The 25,404-nt window shown below is 42.6% G+C and overlaps 1 protein-coding gene and 1 pseudogene across 1 annotated transcript in view; both read right to left on the bottom strand.

Annotated features, from left to right (window-relative positions):
• Positions 1-733: 733 nt before the first annotated feature.
• ATP8B1 (ATPase phospholipid transporting 8B1) overlaps positions 734-25,404 on the bottom strand; it is a 64,649-nt gene continuing 39,978 nt past the window's right edge. The window contains exons 15-26 of the mRNA XM_008066989.1: positions 24,470-24,658; positions 22,533-22,645; positions 19,943-20,107; positions 18,424-18,535; positions 17,350-17,425; positions 13,827-13,959; positions 11,856-12,144; positions 6,477-6,700; positions 5,224-5,307; positions 3,375-3,620; positions 2,924-3,062; positions 734-1,148 (exon numbers count right to left, since the gene is read on the bottom strand). Of these exons, the coding sequence (XP_008065180.1) occupies positions 970-1,148; positions 2,924-3,062; positions 3,375-3,620; positions 5,224-5,307; positions 6,477-6,700; positions 11,856-12,144; positions 13,827-13,959; positions 17,350-17,425; positions 18,424-18,535; positions 19,943-20,107; positions 22,533-22,645; positions 24,470-24,658 (1,949 nt within the window). The 3' untranslated portion in view covers positions 734-969. The remainder of the gene's footprint in view (positions 1,149-2,923; positions 3,063-3,374; positions 3,621-5,223; positions 5,308-6,476; positions 6,701-11,855; positions 12,145-13,826; positions 13,960-17,349; positions 17,426-18,423; positions 18,536-19,942; positions 20,108-22,532; positions 22,646-24,469; positions 24,659-25,404) is intronic.
• Positions 12,488-13,038, bottom strand: LOC110596448 (annotated as a pseudogene).

The following is a 25,404-nucleotide window of genomic DNA, read 5'->3' as shown; positions in this document are numbered from 1 at the left end:
ATGAGGACGCGGAGAGGGGGGGACAGCGGCCAGGCCACGCAGCTAGCGGACGGGACGCCAAGGGGCCCACCCTTCCCCGGTTCACGGATCAGGTGGCCACGGGTGGAAGAAAAAGCCGCTGCGTGCTCCTGTCACTGCGAAAGGGACACTCGGGAGACTGGAGGTTGCCCATCCAGCCTCCACTCTCTCCTTTCTCTTGGAAGCTGACTTCATACAGGGACCTGCATCCCCTCCAACCACACACAGCCACGCTTCTCAGGCAGGTGGGACTGGCCGGCTTCCCCGGCCAGGCACCAGTCCACCGACCGGCGTGTGCCCACTCCTGGCAAACGAGGCCTGAGGGGAGCGGGCTGTGGCCCTTGGCCGAGAAGTTTGGAGTCCCCCAAGGGAGCGGCAGAACCGTCTCGTATCTCCCCCCGGGACCCAGACGAGTCACGGTATGATGCTAGCAACTGCCGCGGCCCGTCTTCCAGCTTCCAGATGAAGCCAGTCACGGAGACAACGGACGGGAGAGACGGAGAGGGCTGGCGTCTCTGGACACGCTTAGTTGTCCAGTCAACGGAACCCGAAGCCTGCTAATGATGACGCGAATTCGGATGGCACATTAGTGTTGAGACATTTGGAGCCACCGCATTCTGTTCCTCGAAGCTCAAGGGATTCTGCTACAGGAGGTGACAGTTTTCTTCAAATAAATAAATAAATAACCCAGCCTATGTGCATAGGAAAAAGGTTAACATGGTGATTGCTCAACTGGGGGATGGATCTATGTCGGACCATTATCCTAGTCTCACTTTCTACTTAGGTTTGATATTTTGGTGTTGAAAAAGCAAGAAAACGAAACTTCCGATCCCAGAAGATGGAGCTGTCAGATGGCGTTCAAGAAAGTGACGCAGATACACAAAATGCTCTTTACCAGACTTCCCGTGAGCTGATTTTGCAGGACAGGCACTGTTGGGACATGCTTTAATTTCAGCGAGGGACATTCAGGCCTAGGGGAGGGACTGCATTTCTACATACCTTATCACTTTCTGATGGCCAAATCGTCATCGACAAGAACCGGATGGCAACGACGGGCAGCAAGCACACTGCCACGGTCAGAATGATGGTCAACCAGATGTACGGCTGTCGCAGAGCATTGGAGGCCGTGCCTGTGAAGGATACGGGAAATGAATCGTGGGCCTTTTATCCTAAGGGCACAGTTACTCTTCCATAACCCACAAATGGGTTATTTGTGGTAAAGGTTTACAACTGGATTGGCCTTCCCAGAACCTCCCACCACTGCTCAGGGAATGGACATTTTAAAGCCAGACTAAGCCAAGCAAAATTAGGAAGGCAAATTCTTTGATACAGTGCAAATGTATGTAAGTGAGCAAATGAATAAGACGGTATCTTTGTTGACATTTCATTGATTAAAAGCGCCAAATTAGGCAATTGAGAATTATGAAGTTGTTCAGGAATACTTTTCAAAAAAAGCACTTTCTGGTTTATGGTTTTGGTTGGAAACTCCAAAAATTAATAATAAAAACGAGCACTGGCAGTATCAGATGTTTTATACAGAACATGTCATTTAATCAGTTCTGAGAGAAGGGTATTATCCTCTGTGCCATGTAAGGAAACTGAGTTGTGAAGTCAAGACATCTTCCCAAGGTAACAAAACTAGCCATGGCAGCCTCTGCATTAAACCTACTTCTGCCTGACTAGTGCTATGATTTTACACTGCAATCTGGTGCCTGAGTTTTTACGTCAGAGGAAGTAACAGTTCAATTCTGTAATACAATCACATAATCATATACAATACCCAATTTTCAAACTTAACATCTCCTAGAGCTAAATTGATCACATTTTCTGTACTTACACTCTTAAGTTTGTAAAAATACTGCTCTTTATTTTAAAAGTATGGTTTTTTACACTGCTAGATGTGCAGGGGATTAAAAACATTCCCTACGAGAATATTCAAAGTAACTGGGTACTCATTTTTAAAACCCAGAGTCAGTAAAGAAAAATACAATGAGCTCAATCCCAACAAGAAAAGGGTTAGCACAGCAAATATATTTTACAACTCAACAACTGGTCAGAAAAAGTCTTATCTTATACAGAGAAACTCATTTATGGGGATTTTGTTTTTCATTGTAAATTCAAGCTCTCTGTTCAAAATAAGAATCTCAAAAATTCCTGTTCATATTTTTTTATTCATAACATTTTATATTGATATCAAATTCATTCTAACATTTGCCATATATTTTTATACAGATATAATCACTGGTCACAAAACTATTTTGAGTTTTATCAATTATTTCCCTACATACACATTTCCAATGATGTAGATCACTTTGAGTTCTCAAATGCCATCATATTGATATTTCACAGGTTGACTACCTAACTTAATATTCTAAGGTTTGGGGGTTATTTCCATTTTTTTCTCCTTTTTTACAATTAGAAATGTGGTGGTGGTATAGTCTTTGCACAAATGACCTTGCCAAAAATACCTTATATCTTAAGGTATTTTTCCAAGCAGAAATACCTGGCCAAAATCTACAAAAAGTTTTATAATCCATTATGCATTTTCATATAGGGTTTGGAGAGATTAAGCTACATGCACTGCTATCAGCAATACATATATACTCACTTTTCCAATAACCTACCAATATTAGGCTTTATGGGGGAAAAAGAAAAGGCTTTATCTAGCCCTCTAAGTCTTAACACATGCACAATTGTATTTAAAGTTGTTTTAACTTGTTTTTCTCCCATCATGTCACCACCCTTCCAACCCATATCACCATTTAACTTCTAGTGACGGTATTAATTTTCACTAGCAATACTTTACACTTTGCATATTTTTTTACTTACCCAGAATTTATATCAAAATCTAAACTAATGACATTGGTCTGTACATTTATATTTTTGGAATTTAGAAAATACCCACCTGTAAATTGAAATGCAGATGGAAAGAGAACATGTATTCCAGCACTATGAAAGTCAAACATGATGCCAAAATAAAGTGCAATGCTTCCAAAAATTGAAAAAGCATTCACAAAAGTCCAGTAAGAAGTATCCAAGCCAATCTGTTGGGAAACCAGAGAAAAACAGAGAACTCACTTTGGGGCGTTAACAAGAAATAACAGATCTAGGAATTCTGAAAGCAGAATGCTGCTGTTTAGGCATGATCTGGTTTGAATACTGGACAATCAGAAACCAAACCTTCCTTGACTCAGGCAAGAAGTAGGCCATGTGCCTAGAATAAGGGCTACCAACAGCATTCACATTTTGTAAGTGGCAGAGGTGAGCTGGGAGTCTGGTGGGCGTATCCTCCAGCCTATGTGCAGAAATACAGGCCAGTACCACAGACACCAATACAGTCGATGAAAGTCATGTACCTGGAAGTTGACCGTGATTACAAGAGCAGAGGCGATGGTGACGGCAAAAGACTGGTAGTCGGAAGGCGCCTCTCCGTCCTGCCCCACGGTTTGCAGGTAAGCTCCGAGAGGGATGAAGAAAAGGGTCATGGACGTGAGGACCCCGTGCAGCAAGCTCACGAAGAATCTCTTATAGTTGAATAGTAAGTCCTTTTGTCCCACCACATACAACCCAGGGAATCGGAGGCTGAGTTTGTCACTCACGTCCTTAAGAAGAAAAGAGCATTAGAGTGGTGTGTTGTCCGTCAGGTCAGAGATGCTGGAGATGTGCTGCAATTTACATCTCACTAAGAGTCGCGACTTGCTGTTTAGTTTTAGGAAGGCAGAAACTGAACAAGAAGATCAATGCTGCAGCGTTTCCAGTGCACAGAGATCAATCTCTTGCTCTAGGCTACCACTACTTAATATTTAATTCAGAGCGGGGCTAGGTAGGAGTTTATGGTTTTGCTACGTATGGAAAGAAAACAAATTAGTGCTATCAAAAAGTAGGCAGGAAGGCCATATTTACCTCCTGATAGAATATATTTCTATTGTTTCTAACCCTTTTGGGAACAATTTTACTCATACAAGGAGACATGTTCATTCTAAATTATTTTTTTTTATTCATTACAGAACTTTCTTTAAGAATTGCTCAGGGTATCAATAACCATTTAAAAGTAAAGACTCTTTGTCATGCAGAAAAAGAATTGCTCTTAGGCTGGGCACGGTGGCCCATGCTTGTAAAATCCCAGCACTCTGGGAGGCCAAGGCAGGAGAATCGCTTGAGACCAGGAGAGTTTGAGATCAGCCTGCAACATAGTGAGATCTCTTCTCTACAAAAAATAAGAAAATTAGCCAGATGTTGTAGCATGTGCCTGGAGTCCCAGCTACTCAGGAGGCTGAGGTGGGAAGATTGCCCGAGCCTTGGAAGTCAAGGCTGTGATGAGCTGGGATCGTGTCACTGCACTCCAGCCTGGGTGACAGACTGAGACACTGACTCAGACACAAAAAACCAAAAAACAAAGAATTTCTATTAGATAAAAATATAGACTAATAGGGGAATTAAACATGTAAGTTTTAAAAAGCATTGAAATTTACATTCAAAATGAATAAGTTATTATTGAGGATATTGGACCCTCAGGTGTCTAACAGGTTTTAGCTTTCAGAAGAACCACAACAAAAACTTTTGTCTTTGAAGACAACCCAGTCACAGAAATACCGAAATCTTTTTTTTTTTTTTTTTTTTTTAAGGTGGAGTCTCACTCTGTCACCCAGACTGGAGTGCAGTGGCCGCTCCCAGCCACTGCAGCCTCGACCTGCTGGGCTCCGGCGATCCTTCTGCCTCAGCCTTCCAAGTAGCTCAAACTACAGGCGTGTGCTACCATACCGGCTAATTTTTTGATTTATCGTAGAGATGAGGTCTTGCCAAGTTGCCCGGGCGGGTCTCGAACCCACGGGCTCAGGCCATCCACTCACCTCAGCCTCCCAAGGCGCGGGATTACAGGCTGAGCCACTGAGCCCGGCTTTTTTTTTTTTTCTTTTTAAGAGACAAGATCTCCTTTGTTGTCCAGGCTAGACTTGAACTCCTGGACTCAAGCAGTACTCCCACCTCAGCCTCTCTCAAGTAGCTGGGACTACAGGGAAATCCTATTTTTTATACTAAAACAAGAAGAACAGCACTTACCCTTGCTGCCTGACCACAGAACTATAATAGAATTTATTCAGAAAGAAGGAAAAACCAGAAGAATGCCCTGAAAGGTCTGCTTGTCACATCTTTGACAGGTGCTCATCTATCTGTCTGGAAGCTTCCCTCTCAACACGAGACGCCTACCTGGTCAAGCAGTCCCATGAGGAGCACAGGCAGGCTGGAGTACAGCACATTGTAGAGTGTGATGAACCAGTCCTCATATGCAGTCTGTGAAGGGATGACGGAGGGCTCCAAGTCACTGACAAAGACATATGCCAGCCTAGGTGGCACATTCACCTGCTTTCTTAAAGCAGGGATGTCCCCAGCCAAGAGGGGACTTCTCTTGCCTAGGTAAAACGCCTCTCTTCTGCCCTTCTGGAAAACCCGAGTTTGTTTCTATGGGATGAGCAGAATCACAGAGCTTTCCAGAGAAACAAATCCCTCCCCCTGCTCCCAGAACAAATGTGGGGGGATATACTTCAAAAAGTTTTTAGAAAAGCGTCTATCCTCGTTGAATAATGCTGGATAACAAGTCAGTGCACATCATTTTCTACCCCTTTATTAATGAATTAAAGCACATAAAGCAGAAAAATTGGTCCAAAAGCACATGAGGATCGTGCACAATTTTTATTTTACTTTTTTTCTGTGAGGACAGCATCTCCATGAAAACATTTTACGCAACGGAGTTGACTGACGATTTGAAAATATGTTTCTGAAATCGACAGATGAGACCGTGCTTGTGTCCTTCCTTAGGGTGGAATAGGGGAATGGGCTTATTCAGGACCATGAGTTACATACAGTCCTGCCCAGAAACAGGAAGAAGGCTGGTGACCTCGGTCAGAGTCTCTCCTGCCCTCATTTCTGAGGCTCCTCTGACACCATTCGTCTATGACACAGCATCAAAGAAGTCTTAACAACCACAGGCACTGACTTAGATCCATTTTTATCAATGTTACTTTTCTGCTGCATTACCATATTCAATACCCATTTCAGCAAAAGTTAAAAACGCAAAGAAAACCCAGCCACTGGAGACATGATAACAGAACTACGATATCTACAATGTATACAATCTCTTGAGCCGTGGTCACAAGATGTTATACTTTCATAGTTGAACAATTTTTTGTCATCATTCTTAGTGGCAGGGTAACAGGAAAAAAGTAACCTGAGATGAAGGAAAAAAGCTTATAAGCGAACCCCACCCTTCTAAGGCGAAAGAAAATATTTTAAAGGACCAGAACCTTTTAGAAAACTCAGTCCTGATTTTAATCATGCTCCAACTATAAGGAGATATGGCACCAAAACTCCAAAGAAAAAGCAAACTTTTCTCAGAACGATGGTTTTATTCATCTGAGAGAAGAGCTCTACTGGATGAAAACACGTAAATCATGGTATATTACCTGTGCAGAGTAGCCATTGAAGAAGGAGTACCAGAAATGAACCAAAGTGAAAGCGAAATTTTTGTAAAAGAAGTAACGCAGGAACTTGCACATCCGTATGTAAGACCACCGGCCATGCACCAGCAGCAGTCTCTGCAGATATCTGAACTGAGCAAAAGAGTAGTCGCTTGACATGACGGCTTGCATTCCTTCTTGTCCACTTATTCCGACACCAATGTGGGCAGCTGTGGGTCATAAGCCAATTTTAAGGCCAACGGTCAGATGAGAAAAACGTTTCCATAGCAAAACACAACACAGAGGCAGGTGTTCACGGAACAATAAATACAAAAGTCCTTGCTCACCATCCCTTGGCCTCAGCTCCTGAACTCAACTCGGAGTCAGGTATACAAGTTGCCAAACAGAGCACAGGGGGGCCTCCATGAGTATTTGTGGAAGGACTTCACATGGGTAGTGAATTCCATTTGGATTATCTGCTCAGCTTAGAGTCATCCCTTCCACCCACAGGGTCAGCCCCTTGTACCGTGTGTGTACACTCTGTGTCCCTGCCTCCTTGGCCACGGCTGAGGCAGCCATGGGCAGACACGTCATCTGTGGTAGTTGTTAAAAATGGGTTTCTCCAACCTTCATTCCACCCTTGTTCTCATGGGAGTTACGAAAGCAAATGAAAAACTCTGTGTTTCTCAGACTCCCTTGCAGCTAGGCTCTCTTTGTGAACTAGGTTCACGCTGCTTAGATCCACTTGGAAGCAGAAGAGAATCAGAGCCCGCCCCCCTTCCTTTTTTGTCATTCCTGCAGCAGACTCATATCTACTTTCCAGCTGCCTGGATACGGGCAGACAACTGCAAAGGTTTCTCAGCTGAAAAGTTCTTCAGAGGAACCACAAAGTTCAAGGCTCTTCTGGTAAGTGACCCAAGGATCAGAGACTCAGCCTACAGCCTGCTGCATTAGTCCACCCAGAAGTTTTGAAAGTGCCTGGTTTCATATTATTCAGTTTCTACTTGAAGTACCAGCAGGGGCCTGCTTCCTGTACTGAGCCCTAAACGACAGAAGACGCAAGGTGGGCAGGCTCTCCCTGGATATTCTCTAGAATGGAGATTCAGTTGTGTTTTGGTCTGGAGTTTTAGTGTACAAAGTCTTCAGGTGTAGAATGGATACATTTCTTTCTGAAGCGTTCTGAGGGGCACAGAAACCAAGTAATCGAGAGAAAGAGAGAGAGAGAGGAGAGCGAGAGCGAGGGACAGACAGACACTGGGTTCCTGGTACAATTCTAGGTCCTGGTCCCAGCATCCCGAGGCCTGTCATCTTCAGCAGCAGGAACATCTTTGTACCTTTTTAAATGAATTCATTTTTTTCCTTTAGTTAGCCTTGGTTATTCTGTCATACTTATAATCAAAAGAGTTTTAACTAAGATACTATTAAACTTTCAAAGACTTATTCATGGACTTACCCAGGACTCGAAGACATAATTTTTTGCAGGGGTGAAAAATTATGGTTTCCAGAATGGATCAAAATTAAAGTAACAATTGTATTCATCAGTTACGTAACTTTAAAAACTTTTTGACCGGGGGCATCACTTGTTGCCCAGGCTGGTGGAATGCAGCGGCATGATCACAGCTCACCGCAGTGATCTCTTGGGCTCAGGTGATCCTTCTGCCTCAGCTTCCCAAGTAGCTGGAACTACAGGCGTGAGCCGCCATGTCTGGCAATTTTTTATTTTTATTTTTTTGTGGAAATGAGGTCTTGCTATGTTGTCTAGGCTGGTCTCGAACTCCTGGACTCAAGCAATCCTCCCACCTCCGTCTCCCAAAGTGCTGGGATTACAGGTATGAGCCACTGTGACTGGCCAATAAATAACTTTTCCAATTAGAAAATCATGAATTTTATCTAGGTCTTAAAAGTCATGAAGACAGATAATGAGATCATTTAGGGAAAATGTGTTGGAGAACACAACCTGTTATTACTCAGACCCTGAGATGTGACCGCCAACTCAGCAGAATCTTCGAAAACCCGGCTCTAGTTCAAAGCGTAATGATAGTGACATGACCGAACAAGTTCAAACCTGCTTTCAATAACACTTTGCAGTTTAAAAAAAATAAAACAAATTGTATCTCATTTACTATTTATGATCCCTGAAAACACACAAATAATTCTTATGACCAGTTGTGGTTGCCAGATTGCTTTTTCCTCCTAAACCATGGCCTTCTTTTCTTTCCTGAACAAACCACTGAGGGATATGTTGACATTCTCTTGGCTGTTGGGGTTGAGGAAGAGGAAGCCCTGCCTCAGGCCTTGGTGTTCAGTCCTCAAAGTTTCGGGTTTGCAGACCAAGGGCAATATGAGAAATGAACTGTCATGGCTCCCAAGGAAATTGAAGGCAACTGAACAGATACACTGAAAGCCAGCACTGGGTTTTCCCCTAAAATTTAAGCATAGGCACCTCGATTTTCCTGAAATCCCAAATGGGGTATCAAGTGCCTCACAAGATGATTTCCTCGGTACAGCAATAATTCCTTTTGCCTCTGCCTCACCTCTCTCGTGTTTCATGTACATTCTTTTTTTTTTTTTGAGTTGGAGTCTCACTCTGTCGCCCAGACTGGAGTGCAGTGGCCGCTCCCGGCCACCACAACCTCGCCTGCTCAGCCTTCCAAGTAGCTGGAATTACAGGCATGCGCTACCATGCCCAGCTGATTTTTTGATTTATTGTAGAGATGAGGTCTCGCTGCCCAGGCGGGTCTCGAACCCGCGGGCTCAGGCAATCCACTCACCTCAGCCTCCCAAAGGCGCGGGATTACAGGCTGAGCCACCGAGCCCGGCTCATGTACATTCTTAAGGTCTAAGAACAAGAAGAGACAATGCCCACCCAGCTGGAATGGGACAGCTTCGGGCACGAGGGAGAAGAGGGCAGACCGAGATAGTCTTTGAATCCTTGCTAGGGGCAAAAATGGGATGGGTCTCAAATTTTCTCACTTCGACTCGTCTACACTGCTAAACATGGAGCATGTTAGCAAATGGCCAGATTGCTTTTGACACCTGAATTTCACTCTACCTTATGATTCGCAAACATAATTTATTTCTGTATATTGTTCTGAATGCAGTTGAAGGAAATGAGAGCTTTTACACAACACAAAAAGGCACTGATGCTATTTGGATCACTTCCAAGGTGACCCCACGGTCACCTCATCTTCATCCCAAATGGATGCTCCGTGAGGTATAGACAAAAGCACCTGGCATATAACAGAGCTTAATAAAAATTTTATTTTATTTTTTTTGAGTCGGAGTCTCACTTGGTCGCCCAGACTGGAGTGCAGTGGCCGCTCCCGGCCACCGCGGCCTTGGCGATCCTTCCGCCTCAGCCTTCCGAGTAGCCGGAACTACAGGCATGCACTACCACACCCGGCTGACTTTTTGATTTATTGTAGAGATGGGGTCTCACTGCCCAGGCGGGTGTCGAACCCGCGGGCTCAGGCCATCCACTCACCTCAGCCTCCCAAAGGCGCGGGATGACAGGCTGAGCCACCGAGCCCGGTAAAATTTTAAAACGACTTAAAACCTCTAAGGTTATCTATGACATCATACAATCCCTTGCTATCAATCGGTGACCACAGAGGACCAAAACATTTCACGTCTAAGTCGTGTAATCTGTTGGTAGATCTAAAAAGCAAACCACCCTCCCGGCCAGACATCTAGAAGGCTACTTTATGACTGAATGAAATTAATGTTTGAATTACTCGCCCTTCTGGCATAGCCAGCTTTATTAAAGGTGCACAATGGAAAACAACCTAGAGCTGGCTACAGAGGAAAGGGACCGATCTAATTCAGAGCAAGAAATGCCATTTGCATGATAGGACAAGGCACATGCGAAAGATGGCAGGGAAGGTTTATACCGGCAGTGGCGACAGACATATGCACTGATAAAAAAGCAAGGTGACATACGTCATACAGCGGACTCCTGCTGAGAAGATAAAGTTGGAATGTTCTTAGTATATATCAAGGAGGAAGAGGAGGAGACTCTAAGAAAAGAAAGAGACAGACTCATGAGTCACACAATAGGTTGGCTTGAAAGTCTAGTTACATATCATGCATTTAAGCTACCTAGCACTACAGGACATGCAATTATATACCTACATGTAATCATTTAATATTCCATTTTAACAATAATAGTATCGCAGATCTTGAGGTAACACTGGTCATAATTTCCTTGTTTTCAGAGGAGAATACTGAGACCTGAGCATATAAGCCCACAGTGACACAGGATGCTGGCAGGTTTCCCTAGTTTGGGTATTTTCTTTTTTTTTTTTTTTGAGTTGGAGTCTCATTCTGTCGCCCAGACTGGAGTGCAGTGGCACGCTCCCGGCCACCGCGGCCTCGACCTGCTGGGCTCCAGTGATCCTTCCACCTCAGCCTTCCAAGTAGCCGGAACTACAGGCACGCGCTACCACGTCCGGCTGGTTTTTGATTTATTGTAGAGACGAGGTCTCGCCAAGTTGCCCAGTGGGCTCTCGAACCCGCGGGCTCAGGCAATCCTCTCGCCTCGGCCTCCCAAAGTGCTGGGATTATAGGCTGAGCCACTGAGCCTAGCCAGGTATTTTCATGACAAGACATTCCCTTATACTGACAGAAGGAGAAAAAAGGATCAGGGCTGAGACACGGAGACGAGGGCCATATGCTTAGTTCTGCATGCTTTAATACTTGCACCACTGTATTGCTGCATGGTAGGGCCCAGTCCTTCGTTGTGGGGACCTAGGGTCCTGCCACCAGCAAAATCCCCTTGGCAGCCTTCTAGGGAGGGCAGGAAGATGGCGAGCCCACATGGAAGCTTTACTCCAACGCAAAACGTGTTACTCTAAACTCACACCAAGTGACCCAACAATGAAGTTCCCACAGATTTACCAAAGGTAAGAGGAAAGCTCCAGAAAGGGACACGTAGGTGAGAGAGAATTACATCCTTCTCGAAGCAAGTACCAGAGAGAGCTTAACAATCTTTGTTGAGCTCAGCAGAATGTTTTGCCAAACATACTTAATATCAGCGTTTTTAATAAGCCCTGAAGAAATAAGGAAGGAGAATCAGCAAGAGAGGAAAAAAAAGAACCCCACCAAATCTACATAAAAGGAGGAAACAAATAAGGTGAAATTCACCCACAGAGACCTCATCTTTTGCTCGGCATCCTAGGAGTACCCCGTCAGGCCTGTCCTTTCCTTCCAGTGGATGTGAGTTTCCCGGGGGTAGGCAACAGGCGTCATCGTGATGAAGTGCCTTTATTAACTGTCTGCTCTACGAAAATCTAGGCTATGAAATCTGGAGAAACCACTCCACAGGCATCCCTGCCATCTGTCTTCTGTAGCAAGTGGGGCCCCACGGGCCATCTGTGCACGACTCACTTTTGATCATGTTCACGTCATTGGCCCCATCTCCGATGGCCAGGGTGATGGCTTTCTTGTACCTCTTCACCAGGTCCACCACCATGGCCTTCTGCTTGGGGGTGACGCGGCAGCAGATGACGGCGCTGCACTCGCAGGCCAGGTCCACGAAGTTCTTCTGTCGCTGCTCTTTCTTGGCTTCCAGCCTTCTTTTACTTTGGGTCCGCATTCGTCTTTCTTCTTCCGTCCGGGGGAACTTGAGCTTCAGGATCTTACTTCTCTTGGTCTTTTTCTCTAGAAGAATTTCATTCTGCAAAACCAGAGCAGGGAAAGATTATGGTCCCTTTACACCAAGAGTATCGTTTTTACACCAAGAGTATCATTCCCAAGACTTAAATTATGAGAAAGATAATTTCGGGGTTATAGCTTTGTATAAACATATTCATGAAAAAATAAATTTGATTTTATAGTCAAAACATAGGTTCTAATCATAAAACATATTTACAACAAAAATTTAGAAAATTCAAAAATCTACATAAATGAAAGGAAAACTGCCCATTAAGTGATAAGCCAGGATAACCATTTTTACCAGTTTAGTATAATTGTTCCTTTTTTTTTTTCCAGGAGTTCCCCTAATAATTTCTTTACTTTAATTACATCACATACTTCTGAACCAATCCCCAGGTTATGCTGTTGTACTCTTCTCTGTTTTGTAGATGCGAGCAATCTCAGGCACTAAAGGATCTACTGGATTGGGTTCACACAACAGAGAACAGATGGACAGAGTATTTTTGAAATAGTGCTGGGGCAACTCCTTTGGGTCCCCTCCTGCTGTGGGAGTTTTTTTGTCCTCCAAGAAATCCTGCTTTTGAAAGAAGGAAGGAAGGAAGGAAGGAAGGAAGGAAGGAAGGAAGGAAGTGCTGGAGACCACAATGACTGTAGACTATCAATACAAATGCTGCCATTACTGTTAAAATTTGGGTGATACACTCTTGCTGTCAGTGCAACCTTAGGTGGTTTAAAGGGGTAATCTGTTAGGAAATTAATTGTCAAGAAAAATACTCCACCCTGATGGGGCCTGTCCTTTGGTCCCATTATTGTAGCTTGCCCATGGAACACCGCATCTCCAACAGGACCCACTGAACAGTGCTGGCAGGTCCCATGCCAGGTCACTCAATTCCTTGTGGATCCTCTTCAGAACCATGGTGGGAGGCAGGTAGCAGTGGCCCCCGGGGTGGGGAAGGGGCGATGGGGGAGCCTGAGGCCGCCCCAGCTGTCGATGTTGATGGGGGACATGGGGAGCTCGAGTCCAGAGCGACGGGGTGCACTGGGTGCCTGGCCTGACTCAGCGGTCACCGTACCACCTGGCTGCCACTTCTTCCTCCCAGGCTCAGTGGGAGCCCAAGGGCGCCTCTCGGTTGGCCGGTTCAAGGGACAGCCTGTTTTCCTGCCTCTGCAGGTACCGAGGGATCCATTGGAAGGTGGCACCACCAAGGTGGGGCTGCCGCTAATTCCTTTGATATATCCTATAATATTTTATTCATTTATTATTTATTTTTATTATAAAGATGTGGGGTACAATTCAGGGTTAAGTATATAAACATTGATCATGCAGGGACCCTTGTGGATGAGGTATGCCCCTCCCTCCCCTAGCAGTTCCCCTCAACTGCCAATCCCACCCCCCTCTCCTGACAGTTTTCCATTACTGCCAATTGCTTTCTTATAGCATTATAGTTATTCAAGGTCCACTTACGAGTGAGAACGTATACAACTCTGTTCTTTGTTTCTGTGATAAATCACTGAGTAGGATCGACTCCAAATCCATTATATATCCTACAATATTAAGTCTCAGACTTGGACAGACCACACTTTCATTCGCAGGCTAAGAATTCTTAGGTTGGCAGTTAATACGCGAGGCCGTCTGAAACTGGCCCCAAATGAACTTCTTTTGTTTGAGTCAAAGGCACAGACACAGCAGTCAATGAAACGTACCAACCAAGAGCCTGTGATGATCAGGGCACGGTTTCCGCCAGATGAAAAGAAAGGTTCTTGCACAGGGGGTGCAAACTTTGCATAGACGCCACCTCTGTTCCTCTGGTTTTCCATCCGTGTGTGAAGGAGAGAACTGGGGGGATGTAAATTTAAGTGTTTAAAGCACAAGGCCATGACTACGAGATAATTTAAACATAATTTTTAAAAATAATGGAAGGAAAAACAGACAACATAAAATTTACCAACTTAACCCTTTGCAAGCAATACAGTGTAGTTGCGTTAAGTATATTCCCATTGTTGGGCAACCAATCTCCAGAAGTTTTTCATCTCGTAAAACTGGAACTATTTTGCCCATTAAACACCACCATCCTGTCTCCCCCTCCCTCTGGTCCCTGGTAACCTCCATTCTACTTCCTGTTTCTATGGATTTGACCACTCTAGATACTTCATATACATGGAATCATACAGTATTTGCTTCCTTGTGACTGGCTGAGTTCACTTAGCATAATGTCCTTAAGGTTCATTGATTTTACAGCATATGTCTCAATGCCCTTCCTTTTTTTTTTTTTTTTTTGTGAGTTGGAGTCTAACTCTGTCACCCAGGCTGGAGTGCAGTGGCACTCTCATGGCTACCCCAGCATTGACCTGCTGGACTCCAGCGATTCTTCCACCTCAGCCTTCCAAGTAGCTGAAACTACAGGTGCGTGCTACCACACCCAGCTTATTTTTATTTTGTAGTTTATTGTAGAGACAAGGTCTCACCAAGGTGCCTGGGCTGATCTTGAACCTGCAGGCTCAGACAATCCACTTGCCTCGGCCTCCCAAAGTGCTGGGATTATAGGCTGAGCCACCAAGCCTGGTCATTACCCTTCCTTTTTAAGGTTGAATAATATTCTGTTGTATGAAGACACCACCTTTTCTTTATCCATTCATATGTTGAAGAACACTTGGGTTGTTTCAGCCTCTTGGCTATTGTGCACAGTGTGGCCCTCATTGAGAGTCTGTTTTTAGTTCTTTTGAGTATATAACCAGAAGTAGGATTGTTGGATCATGTAATCCTATTTTTAATTTTGTGGAGGACCTGCCATACTGTTTTCCATAGCAGTCACACAATTTTATATTTCCATCAACAGAACACAAGCATTCCAGTTTCTCTACGGCTTCATCAACACTTGTCATTTTCTGTTTTGATAGTAGGCATTCTAATGAGTGTGAGGTGATCTCTCACTGTGGTTTCAATTTCCATTTCCCTAATGATTTGTGATGCTGAACATCACTTCATATGCTGGTCAACCATTTTTATATCCTTTTTGGAGAAATGTCGATTCAAAGTGCTTTGGCATTATTTAAATCGGGTGACATATGATTTTACCCAGTCTCGATTCTCCCACCATAGGGCACCATGTTCTTGGTACTTCATTATTTTCCAAAGACAGCCGAGGGAAAGGACTGCTGAAAATGTGCACACAGCAACAAAATGAAGGGTGTCTTGATCTGAACTAAAATGCCCTACTTTCCTGGCTACCGTTTGGCAGAAAGAAGTTTAATTTTCACATAAACAAAAATTACAGCTCCTTTTGAGAAATTCTCAGTGCTTTATATTAACAAATTATTGAAGCGACCACCAGTAACACTTTCATGTGACAGAAAAATTAGTCATAAAATTTTGGAGTGGAAGGGACTCTACATACCTTGTCCAATTTCTTTATGTTACCAATAAGGAAATCAAGCCAGAAGGAGGTGATGTAATTTGCTTGCAGGTGGATGGGAAAACTGGAATGAGGACCCAGCTTTCCTAATGCTCAGCCCAGAACTCTTCCTACCACACACAGTTATTCTCCACTTGAAAAGCACGTCTCTACCTTGGCATTAGTGATGTTTTAGACCAGATAATTCTTTACTGTATGTGGCCATCATTGCACTGTGGATATGTAGCAGCATTCCAGGCTTCCACCCACTAGAAGGCAGTAGCACTCCACCTCCTCAGCTCTATCAACCAGATACTCTCCAGACATTGTCCCGTGTTCCCTCGAAGGCAAAGTCGCTCTCCACTAAGAACCACTGTACTAGAGGATTAAGTATCTAGTAGCCTTAATACTAGATAAGCATTTATCTAGTATTAATACTAATCAACCACTTTTATATCCTTTTTGGATATAAAGGATATATCCAAGTTATATTTCAAGTTAAACATGAATCATTAAAGAGATATCATTAAAAAGCTGAAAGATAGGCTTCCAAGTAGCTGGAACTACAGGCACAAGCCACCGAAACAAAAACAAAAACAAAAACAAAAAAAAAGATGACAGAATAAAAAATCTGAAGTCAAACCATTTTATAGAAATCATCATTTCAGGAACCATCTAGAAAGATGATTCATCTCGCTATAATGGTACACTTGACTAAAAGAATGATCATACAATTTGCTACTTGCATGAATTTTATCTCTTAATTTAGCTTAGGGCCCAATTTTTAACACTTTCATAAGAGAGGGTAGACATTTATTAAGGCCTCATCTATATAATATAAACAAAACCATATGGTAATTAACCAAATTACTTGAAGTCATAAGCTACTTAAGTAAATAGACTAAGCATTTATTTATTGTCTCTTGCTACTTTTTAAAAACCTAAAAGCACAGTGGGGCATGGTTTATGTGCCTCTGTTGAAATAGAACTGATTTAGATTACAAGGGTACCAATTCTGTTTGTCTAATTTAGCAAAATGCCTAATATACTGGAGCAACTCGCAAAAGTTGTATCATTATCATTAGAAAGATTAATAATGACCATCGGCTTCCTCAACATCTTAGCAGACCCTGTGTGTATGTCAACCGCTTAATTTGATCTTGTAACAGCCTGTGAGGTGATATAAGGAAAAAGCTTGAGGAACAAATGAACTGTCAAGCTATTAGTAAACACATCATGGAAACTGTGTGCCCCACATGTATAACTTCACAACAAGACAGAGCTTTTTCATTACACATTTCCAGGTCTGTTGCAACGCTCATGGAAAGCTAACAAGAGTTTCAGCATATGCTAACATTTGAAATATCAGGCCTGTCCCATCCACCCTAGACTACACGTGACCGACACGATGTGACCCACACAAGCATTTCCTTCCAGGTCAAGGTCGTTTTTGTTTTTTCCTTCTTCTATTTCCCCTTCCAAAGTTAAAATTCCTAGAAAATGTAAGACATGAATATAATTCACATGGATTGCTAGTGATATCACAGGCCCACTTCCGTTTTCCAGGTAAACACAGAGGATTTCCAGGGAGTGGAGAAAAATGACCCCTGAGATCCTCTGCTTTTCCCGAAAACTAAAATCTGCTCACAGTAAGGCCAAGTCATGATTACCTGGAAGTGCCTGTTCCTCTCCTGTTTTCGCTTAAACATGAGGAAACTGTCCCAAGTGACACATTTTAACTCCGATTTCTCCATATTTGCTGTCTTCTGTATCTAGTCTTGCCTTTGTAAAACACGAGCTATTCCATAATCTCACACTGTAGACCCTTCACTTACTTGATATCTTCCCCATAGCAAATAGTGGTGTCCTCAGTCAGAAGTTCACAAGCAAATCCTATATTTTCAGCAGTTTCTACAATAGAATAAAATTAAGTCAAATGTTCTTCCTACTGTTGAAATGGATAACTGACTTTATCTAGTGCTGATTTTTTTCAACGAATGAACATAATCGGAGTCAACCAAATATGCTATTTTTCTATAGCAATAAATAGAAATCACAAACAGGAAAAACAAATCTCTTTCTCTATAATAAAATAAGAGAAATCCAAAGTTAAGTTTGAGATGCTTTCAATTAAAAAAGTGCTATATTATCAAATATACAAATCAGTGTTCATTGCATTACTAAACACATTCAGTTCGTATGATTTAATCATTCTTTTATGAGGAGAGGAAGGGAAGGAGGGTACCCATTTCCATTAACCTGCATATGAAGATATTTTTTCCCTTTTTAAATGACCACCCCCTTGGTGTTTATTTAAGGTCTGGGCTGCGCTTCCCTTAACTCTGCAGAGTGTGTAACTCATTGACAGCTTTAGAGCAAAAGACATTATCTGATTTCTTGTGGAAGGCTTGCAGAGTTAAGTACCAATGCCAAACAATTACTTGTTAAGTTCTAAATGTAAAAATTAAAATCTTTCTTTCCTTGGGTATAAAAATGTTAACTTACAATTGTCAAGCAATAAAATGGGCAAGAAAACTAAAGTTATTGTTCAGCATTCTATAGTGTTCTATGCCCAAACATATGGCAAGTTGGGAAGACACAGGGACTAAGGGAATGGCCCTTTCAGGACAGGACCACATCTGGCTGGAGAGACCAAACTAATCCTAGTGAGTAAGACGTGGCCAGGAGCTAAATCATAAGGAGGAAATTCTACTCCTGAGACAGTTTATGGAAGGGTGCAGGGAGGATGCTTTGGAATAAGAGGAGGGTTTCCCAGAGAAAGCATCTTCCTTCCAGAGAAATAGTGTTTGTACAAGAGGGAAAGTTTGCAGAGGTCATCTTGTGCAAAGGAAATAGCAGCTGTAAATATTTGTGAATTAACAGATACACTTCTTTACACGGTGAATTACCCTTTTTGTCTCCAGTAAGCACCCAGATCTTAATGTCAGCTTTTGCAAGTTTTGAAATGGTTTCTGGTACTCCATCCTGCAGCTTGTCTTCAATAGCTGTAGCTCCCAATAGCTGGGCAGGACATTAAAAAAAAAAAAAAGAAATTAGCAAATAAACCAACAGTTTTTTGTAGTATAGTTTGCCAACCTGCAAAAAAGAAGGGCTAATAATACACAATGGTTGGCGCTCTCTTGGGGGTCAATGGCCAAGGGCAGGTTGTCATGTTTCACATTCACTGCAAATCAGCACAGCTAAAAACTTTTTTCTTTCTTTCTTTTTTTTTTTTTTTTTTTGAGTCAGAGTCTTACTCCATCACCCAGGCTGGAGTACAGTGGCATGCTCCCGGCCACCCCAGCATCGACCTGCTGAGCTCCGGCGATCCTTCTGTCTCAGCCTTCCAAATAGCTGGAACTATAGGTGCATGATACCACACAGTTAATTTTTGATTTATTGTAGAGACGAGGTCTCGCTAAGTTGTCCAGGCTGATCTCGCACCCATGGACTCAGGCAATACACTCGCCTTGGCTTCCCAAAGTGCTGGGATTACAGGCTGAACCACTGAGCCTAGCCAAAAAAGTTTTCTTAAAGGATTAATTATTGTATTTACCAAGACAAAAATGCAAGTATAAAATCAAAGATATTAAAAATATACTTTCCTTGTGTATTTGCTGTTTTCACAGATATAAGACAGTTGCATTTGTAATATAGCTATTTGTTGAACATTTCCCATTAATCTAAAGTCTACAAATGTAAAATTTAGGCATTAAATTTTGAAGACCTTAAAAAATTGTATATTTTTCTTATTTCAAGATTTTGCAAAATATAAATCGTTCCAGTAGCTCCCACAATGTAATAAATAGATGTAGGTTTGTTATTGTGCATACATCATAATGAGTTTTAATAAGTGATGTCAAAATGAGAAAATTAGATCAGAACCTCTCCTAATGTGTTTTTGTCTTTTGGCGTCTTTCTTTTTTGAGTCAGGGTTTTACTCTATCTTCCAGGCTGGAGTGCAGTGGCACAATCACAGCTAACTGCAGGCTTGAACTCCTGGGCTCGAGCAGTTCTCCCACTTTAGCCTCCTAAGTAGCTAGAACTACAGGCGCGGGCCACCACACTCAGCTAATTTTTTTATTTTTGTAAAGACAAGGTCTCATTATGTTGCCCAGGCTGGTCTTGAACTCTTGGACTCAAGCAATCCTCCCTCCTCGGCTTCCCAAAGTGCTGGGATTACAGGCATAAGCCACCACGCCTGGCCCCTTTGTTTTCCCAGAGGCAACTTCTGTTCTGCTTCTATTTCACTGAACAAAAGAAATTTAAATAACCCAGTTCCACTGTCCCCATGACAGTGTTTGTCCCCATGACAAACACTGAAGCTAGAATTATTTTTCAAGCATGAGATCAAAAATGTGATAAAACAATAAAAATTTCAGTTCTGTTGAGAACATCCAGGAAAAAGTTTTTAAGGCTGAAACTCACAATTAAGTCTTTTTCAATCTCCTCATACACCTTGTCCAGAGCTTCGTCTCGGTTACTTGAGGCCACACTGGCAGCCATAAACTTTTTATTCCATTCTGTGAATTCTTTCTCTTCAATTTCCTTGTAGCAAAGGCACAGGGTTCTAAGAGTTTCATTTGCAAAGATCTGTTTTAATTAAAAGACAATCCACCGATGCAAAGATGGTTAATTTTGTGTAATTCAAGATCAAGTTTGAAATCTTACTTTGAAGCAATATACTAAGAGGATTTGAAAAGGAACCATGAAAAATGATCAATTCTATGCAAATATAGACTACGGAGAGGGTTAAACTTCACTTTATAATAGACCTTTTTTTCTAAGTTTCTGTAAGGGTCTCAGGACTGTACTTTTTCTTTTCTTTTTTTCTTTTTTGAGTCTGAGTCTCACTCTGTCGCCCAGGCTGGAGTGCAGTGGCACATTCACGGCCACCACAGCCTCAACCTGCTGGGCTCTAGCGATCTTTCCACCTCAGCCTTCCAAGTAGCCGGAACCACAAGCATGCATCACCATACCAGGTTGATTTTTTAATTTATTGTAGAGCTACATTTATTGTAGAGATGAGGTCTCACCATGTTGCTCAGGCTGGTCTCAAACCCCTGAACTCAGGCAATCCGCTTGCCTTTGCCTCCCAAAGTGCTGGGATTTTAAGTGTGAGCCACCACACTTGGCATCTTTTTTTCTTTTGGAGTCGGAGTCTCACTCTGATGTCCAGGCTGGAGTGCAGTTGCATGATAACAGCTCACCATAGACTCCGTCTCCTGGGCTCAGGCGATCCTTCCACTTCAGCCTCCCGAGTAACTGGGACCACAGGCATGCACCACCATGCCCAACTGATTTTTAAAAACTTTTTTTGTAGGGATGAAATCTCACTATGTTGCTCAGGCTCAAACAATCCTCCCACCTGAGTCTCCCAAAATGCTGGGATTACAGGCATTAGCCACTGTGCCTGGCGCCCCAGGACTGTACTTCTAATTCCCAAATTAGTTAAAGGAAAAAGTCTACCCTTCTTCTAAATCAAGCCACTAGAGTGAAGAACCTTTCTCTCTCTCTTTTTTTTTTTTTTAGAGATGAGCTTTCACCAAGTTGCCCAGGCTGGTCTCAAACCCGTGGGCTCAGGCAATCCTCTCGGCTCGGCCTCCAAAAGTGCTGGGATTATAGGTGTGAGCCACCCCGTCCAGTCCCTTTTTCTCTTAATTTTTAAGAAAATCACAGACATAAGGAGCTGCCTTGTGGTGTAAAGATGTAAACCCAAGCCTGACAACTTTATAATGTGTTTCATCAAACTGTGATACAAGTCCAATCAACTAGGAACTCTCAACCAAGCATTATTCTCTCAAACTAGTTCTAAAATACATGAGATATTGTTAAAGCTAAGGCCAAGCATTTTAATGAAAGAGTATGTGGACATTTTCCAATGGTGAACAGATTTAAACCATTTCCAGTGGCTTCAGCATGAACCAGTAAAAATCTCATTACTTTATGGTCATCTCTTGCCTAGCCAAGGCAACAGGACTGGTTTAACGAACCGAGGGTTGGCTTTCAAAGATTCTTGAGGAGGTTCTGCATTCACTTGATTAGATTGTTATTGTTCACATTCCCACGAGAACTCCTCCATTTTAACTACGTCAGTGACTGTTTATAATCTTAAAGTGTGACCCCACTTGGTAAACAACAGATTCATCAGGCTTTTCTCTGAAGGACATTTGGCTGGCTCTGAAACTCAACTAATCCTTAAATTAAAGGGGAAAAAAACCCCACACTCTTTTTAAGGACCTACTAAGTGCTGGGCACTTTGGGAAATGCTTTCTCTTACAGTGACCCTCCACGGTAGAAATTATCCTTTTCCTCTTTCATATGTGGAATTAACCATTCATATGATAGAGCCACCATTTTTTCCCCCAAGGACACAAAACTAGTAAAGAGACAGAATTGGGACCCCAGGTCTGCTTAATCTCCTCCAAACCTTACTGCTATTGTTACACAGAACCAAAACAGTATGAGGGCCGATAGGTAATTCTAAAAGCGCAAGTTCTAGAAACGTTCTGAGTAGTGGCAATATCATCGGACTAAGTATACCGCTTCCTAAGATAAGGACTTTGAAGTAATTAAGACCTAACTGCTTTGCTAGGAGAGGTATCAGAACTCAATGACCCAGCGTATTGCTTTGCCATCCCTTGTCATATACGAATGTTTTCTTTTCTTCATGCGATACCTAGAAGTTAGTGGGGTTTTTGGGGACCACAGAGATATTGACTGCAGCTTGGCATAGTTATATAGCTTGCTCAGGGTCACTGGCAGAGAGACGAGCCATTCCCCTGTCTTAGTCCAGAAGACCCGGATGCTGGGAAAGGGCACACTGGCCATTTTCTAGAAAGTCAGCATCAGGGGCAGAACTGGAACCCAGCTGGCCACCTTCCCACTTTGGAGCTCTCTCCGCCCAACTGCGCCAAATCAAGGGGAGGGTCGGCAGTTAACACAGAGTTTTCATGCACGCTTAAGAGCTACTACCAGAAGTAAGATCAGAAACTCCAGCAGAAAGAGTGAGACTTACATCCAGGGCATCCTGTGTTTCCTGCTTTGTAGGATTCATTCGATGTAACCGTTCATAAATGACAGTGTCAGCACCTTTACAGTAGAGCCTGATATTACCTTCTGGGGTCCTTACTGGTAGCAGGGAAGGAAAAGTACACAACAAAGTTAAGTTTGACTTTTTAATAGAAAACTCCATGTATAATGTTATTTGAAGTATTTCTGGGCTCGTAACTCACTATTAGCTTAAAATCATCAATGAACCTAGAAGATTTCCCATGAAATCTAGAAAAGTGTTGCCTTCAACAAAGTAATTTGCAGAAAGGCACGGAAAGGCTTCTTCACAGTCAGCTCGGTTTTCCACATCCCGACATATTCTTCCAACAAATATTTACTACCTCCTGAATATGCTTTATGCCAATGTACCAGCTACTTTCTTCCACAGAATTTTCTTTATCCATGCCAACCCCCAGAAATCTTTCTTACTTATGAACACACAACACTTACTGCCTTAAATACTCAGACCATAACATCACTCACTCCTTGTGACCATTTTCTTTTATTTTTTGATCAGTGCGATAATTTACTCGCTGTACATGCCTCATGGTTAACTAGACTTTAAGTCAAGCTAGATGGCAGGCATGATAATCCGTCTGGATCTGTGTGAGGGACAGAAAGTATTCGGTAAAATGCGCCTAGTGAGAGTGCAGTAGACAATTAAACCTGTATCTTTTTATTGGTTAAAAAAACTCAGTATCATGGTGAAGAAGCCTTGTGGAGACCACCTGAACCAAGTGATCAAAGTTAACATCTCCAGTAATGAGACAAGCCAACATCATGTACCTTCTGATGGGATACTTGGAGAAGGGCACAGTATCAACATGAACTCTTCCTGCCAACAATATGTAACCTGGTTCTAACTAACAGGGAGCATCAGACGAACCCAAACTGAGGGACATTCTACAGTCACTTGCCTGTGCTTTTCAAAAAACATCAATATATTAAAGATAAAAGAAAAAAAAAAAAGAAAGAAATGACCCTGATTCAGAGTCATGGTAATCTAATGCAATCTGAGGTCAAGTATTGGATCCTGGACCAGAAAAATAGAAAGAAAGAAAGGAAAAAAGGAAAATTTTAAAAAGTCTATAGACTAGATCATAATATTACATCATGTTAAACATTCTAATTCTGATCATTATACTGTGTATACAAGTGAATGCACTTGTTCTTAGGAAATACCACAGCATTTATGGAAAAGCGGTATTAGATTGGCAATTAACTCTCAAAAGGTTCAGAAAACAATAACCTGTATACACACACACACACACACACACACACACACACACACACACACACACACACACGGAAATTGACAAAGAAGCTGTGTCAAATGTTAACAATGCTAGTAGATATGAAAGAGTATACAGGAGCTCTTTGAGCCATTCTTGCAACTTTTCAGTAAATTTGAGATGATTTCAAGTTGCGAACTTAAAACAGTTCAATGTCAGGAAGCGATATCATCCTTTCCACTTGGTAATCTGTTATGTGCCTCAAATGGAGGTTGGATTTTGATTCATCAGCTCAGTCTTGCTTTTCTCAGAACTCCTCTCTTGCTGAATCCTCCCTTCCCTGAGGTCAAGTGTAGAGGAGAAATGCTCAGAAGGGCTCAAAAAATCAGAGACCACGTGTCATGGCCAGCACCACAAGCGGCCACCTGCCACTGCAGACACGTTGCATCTGTCCCCCAGATGCAGCACATACGGATAAAGAAAGTCAATGGCATTTGCAAGATTCAGATGTACTGCGGCAGTCTCATTCTTTGGCAAAGAATGAAGAAGAAAAATACCCACTTTGATAAATCTGCAGAAATCTCCCAGGAGCCAAGTAGTTTATTCATTGCCTGCTTTATCCAGGCAACATTTAAACGAGTGATGCAGCGACATACTGAGGAAGACCTACCAATGATAGACATCCGCTTCCGGTCACTGTTGAAGTCCAAGATGGCAAGAACGTTGTAAGTTCTTTCCGTGCCCAACTCACTGACGGTGATGGTGTTCTGGGTCCTGGCGAGGAAGGCAAAGCCAAAGTTCCTGGCGGCATTGACCAGGGCGCCTTCGTCGGGAGAGGCCGCCTGGTAATTGAGCTGACCTGGCAAGAAAGCAGGCGAGAAATCCTAGGAAAGCTGTAAAACCAAATGCAGATGGAGCTCATCACCCGGTGCTTGGCTCGGGTTCCTGGGAGGGTCAGGACACACAGCAAAGCCTAGCACATCCCCAGGAAAACAAGCCATTGACTCTGAAGGATTATGCCCAAATTAAAATGCCTAAAGTTTTATTTTGAAGTATAAACAGCAATATAAACTAGCAGTAAAATGGTTGGCCAAGAACATGAAAAACATTCCCAGAATCCCACCATCTAGAGGAAAAACAACACTGTTGACATTTTATCATTCCTTCCAGTCCTTTTTAAAAGGCCCATTCTGAAACAGTTTCTATCATGCTGAATACACATTTACATCCTGATTTTTTTAATGTGTTTTGAGCATGTTGCCCTATCTTTAAAAATTCATTATATACATTATTTTAATGAACGTAAGCATGTTACCATTTTCCCATTATGGGCACTTAGTTTACTTCCAAAATATGTAGCTCACAAAAACATTATAATAACCTTTGTGTGTGTGTGTGTGTGTGTGTGTGTGTGTGTGTGTGGGGGGGTCGGGGAGGGCAGGAATTATAGGCATGAGTCACTGCACCCAGCCTCATGACAGTTTTAAAGCAAGGATATCTGTCATTTAATACATCCCTAAAGAACTGAGAGTTTTGGGAATTTAGCCAAATCAATCCAGTCTTTTTTCACATTAAGTGAAGAAAAATGGGTGCCCTTTGATAATT

Source organism: Carlito syrichta, unplaced genomic scaffold, assembly GCF_000164805.1.
Source record: "Carlito syrichta isolate Samal-C Ts95f unplaced genomic scaffold, Tarsius_syrichta-2.0.1 Scaffold309211, whole genome shotgun sequence".
Classification (NCBI taxonomy): Eukaryota; Metazoa; Chordata; class Mammalia; order Primates; family Tarsiidae; genus Carlito; species Carlito syrichta.
This window is presented reverse-complemented; position numbering and strand designations above follow the sequence as displayed.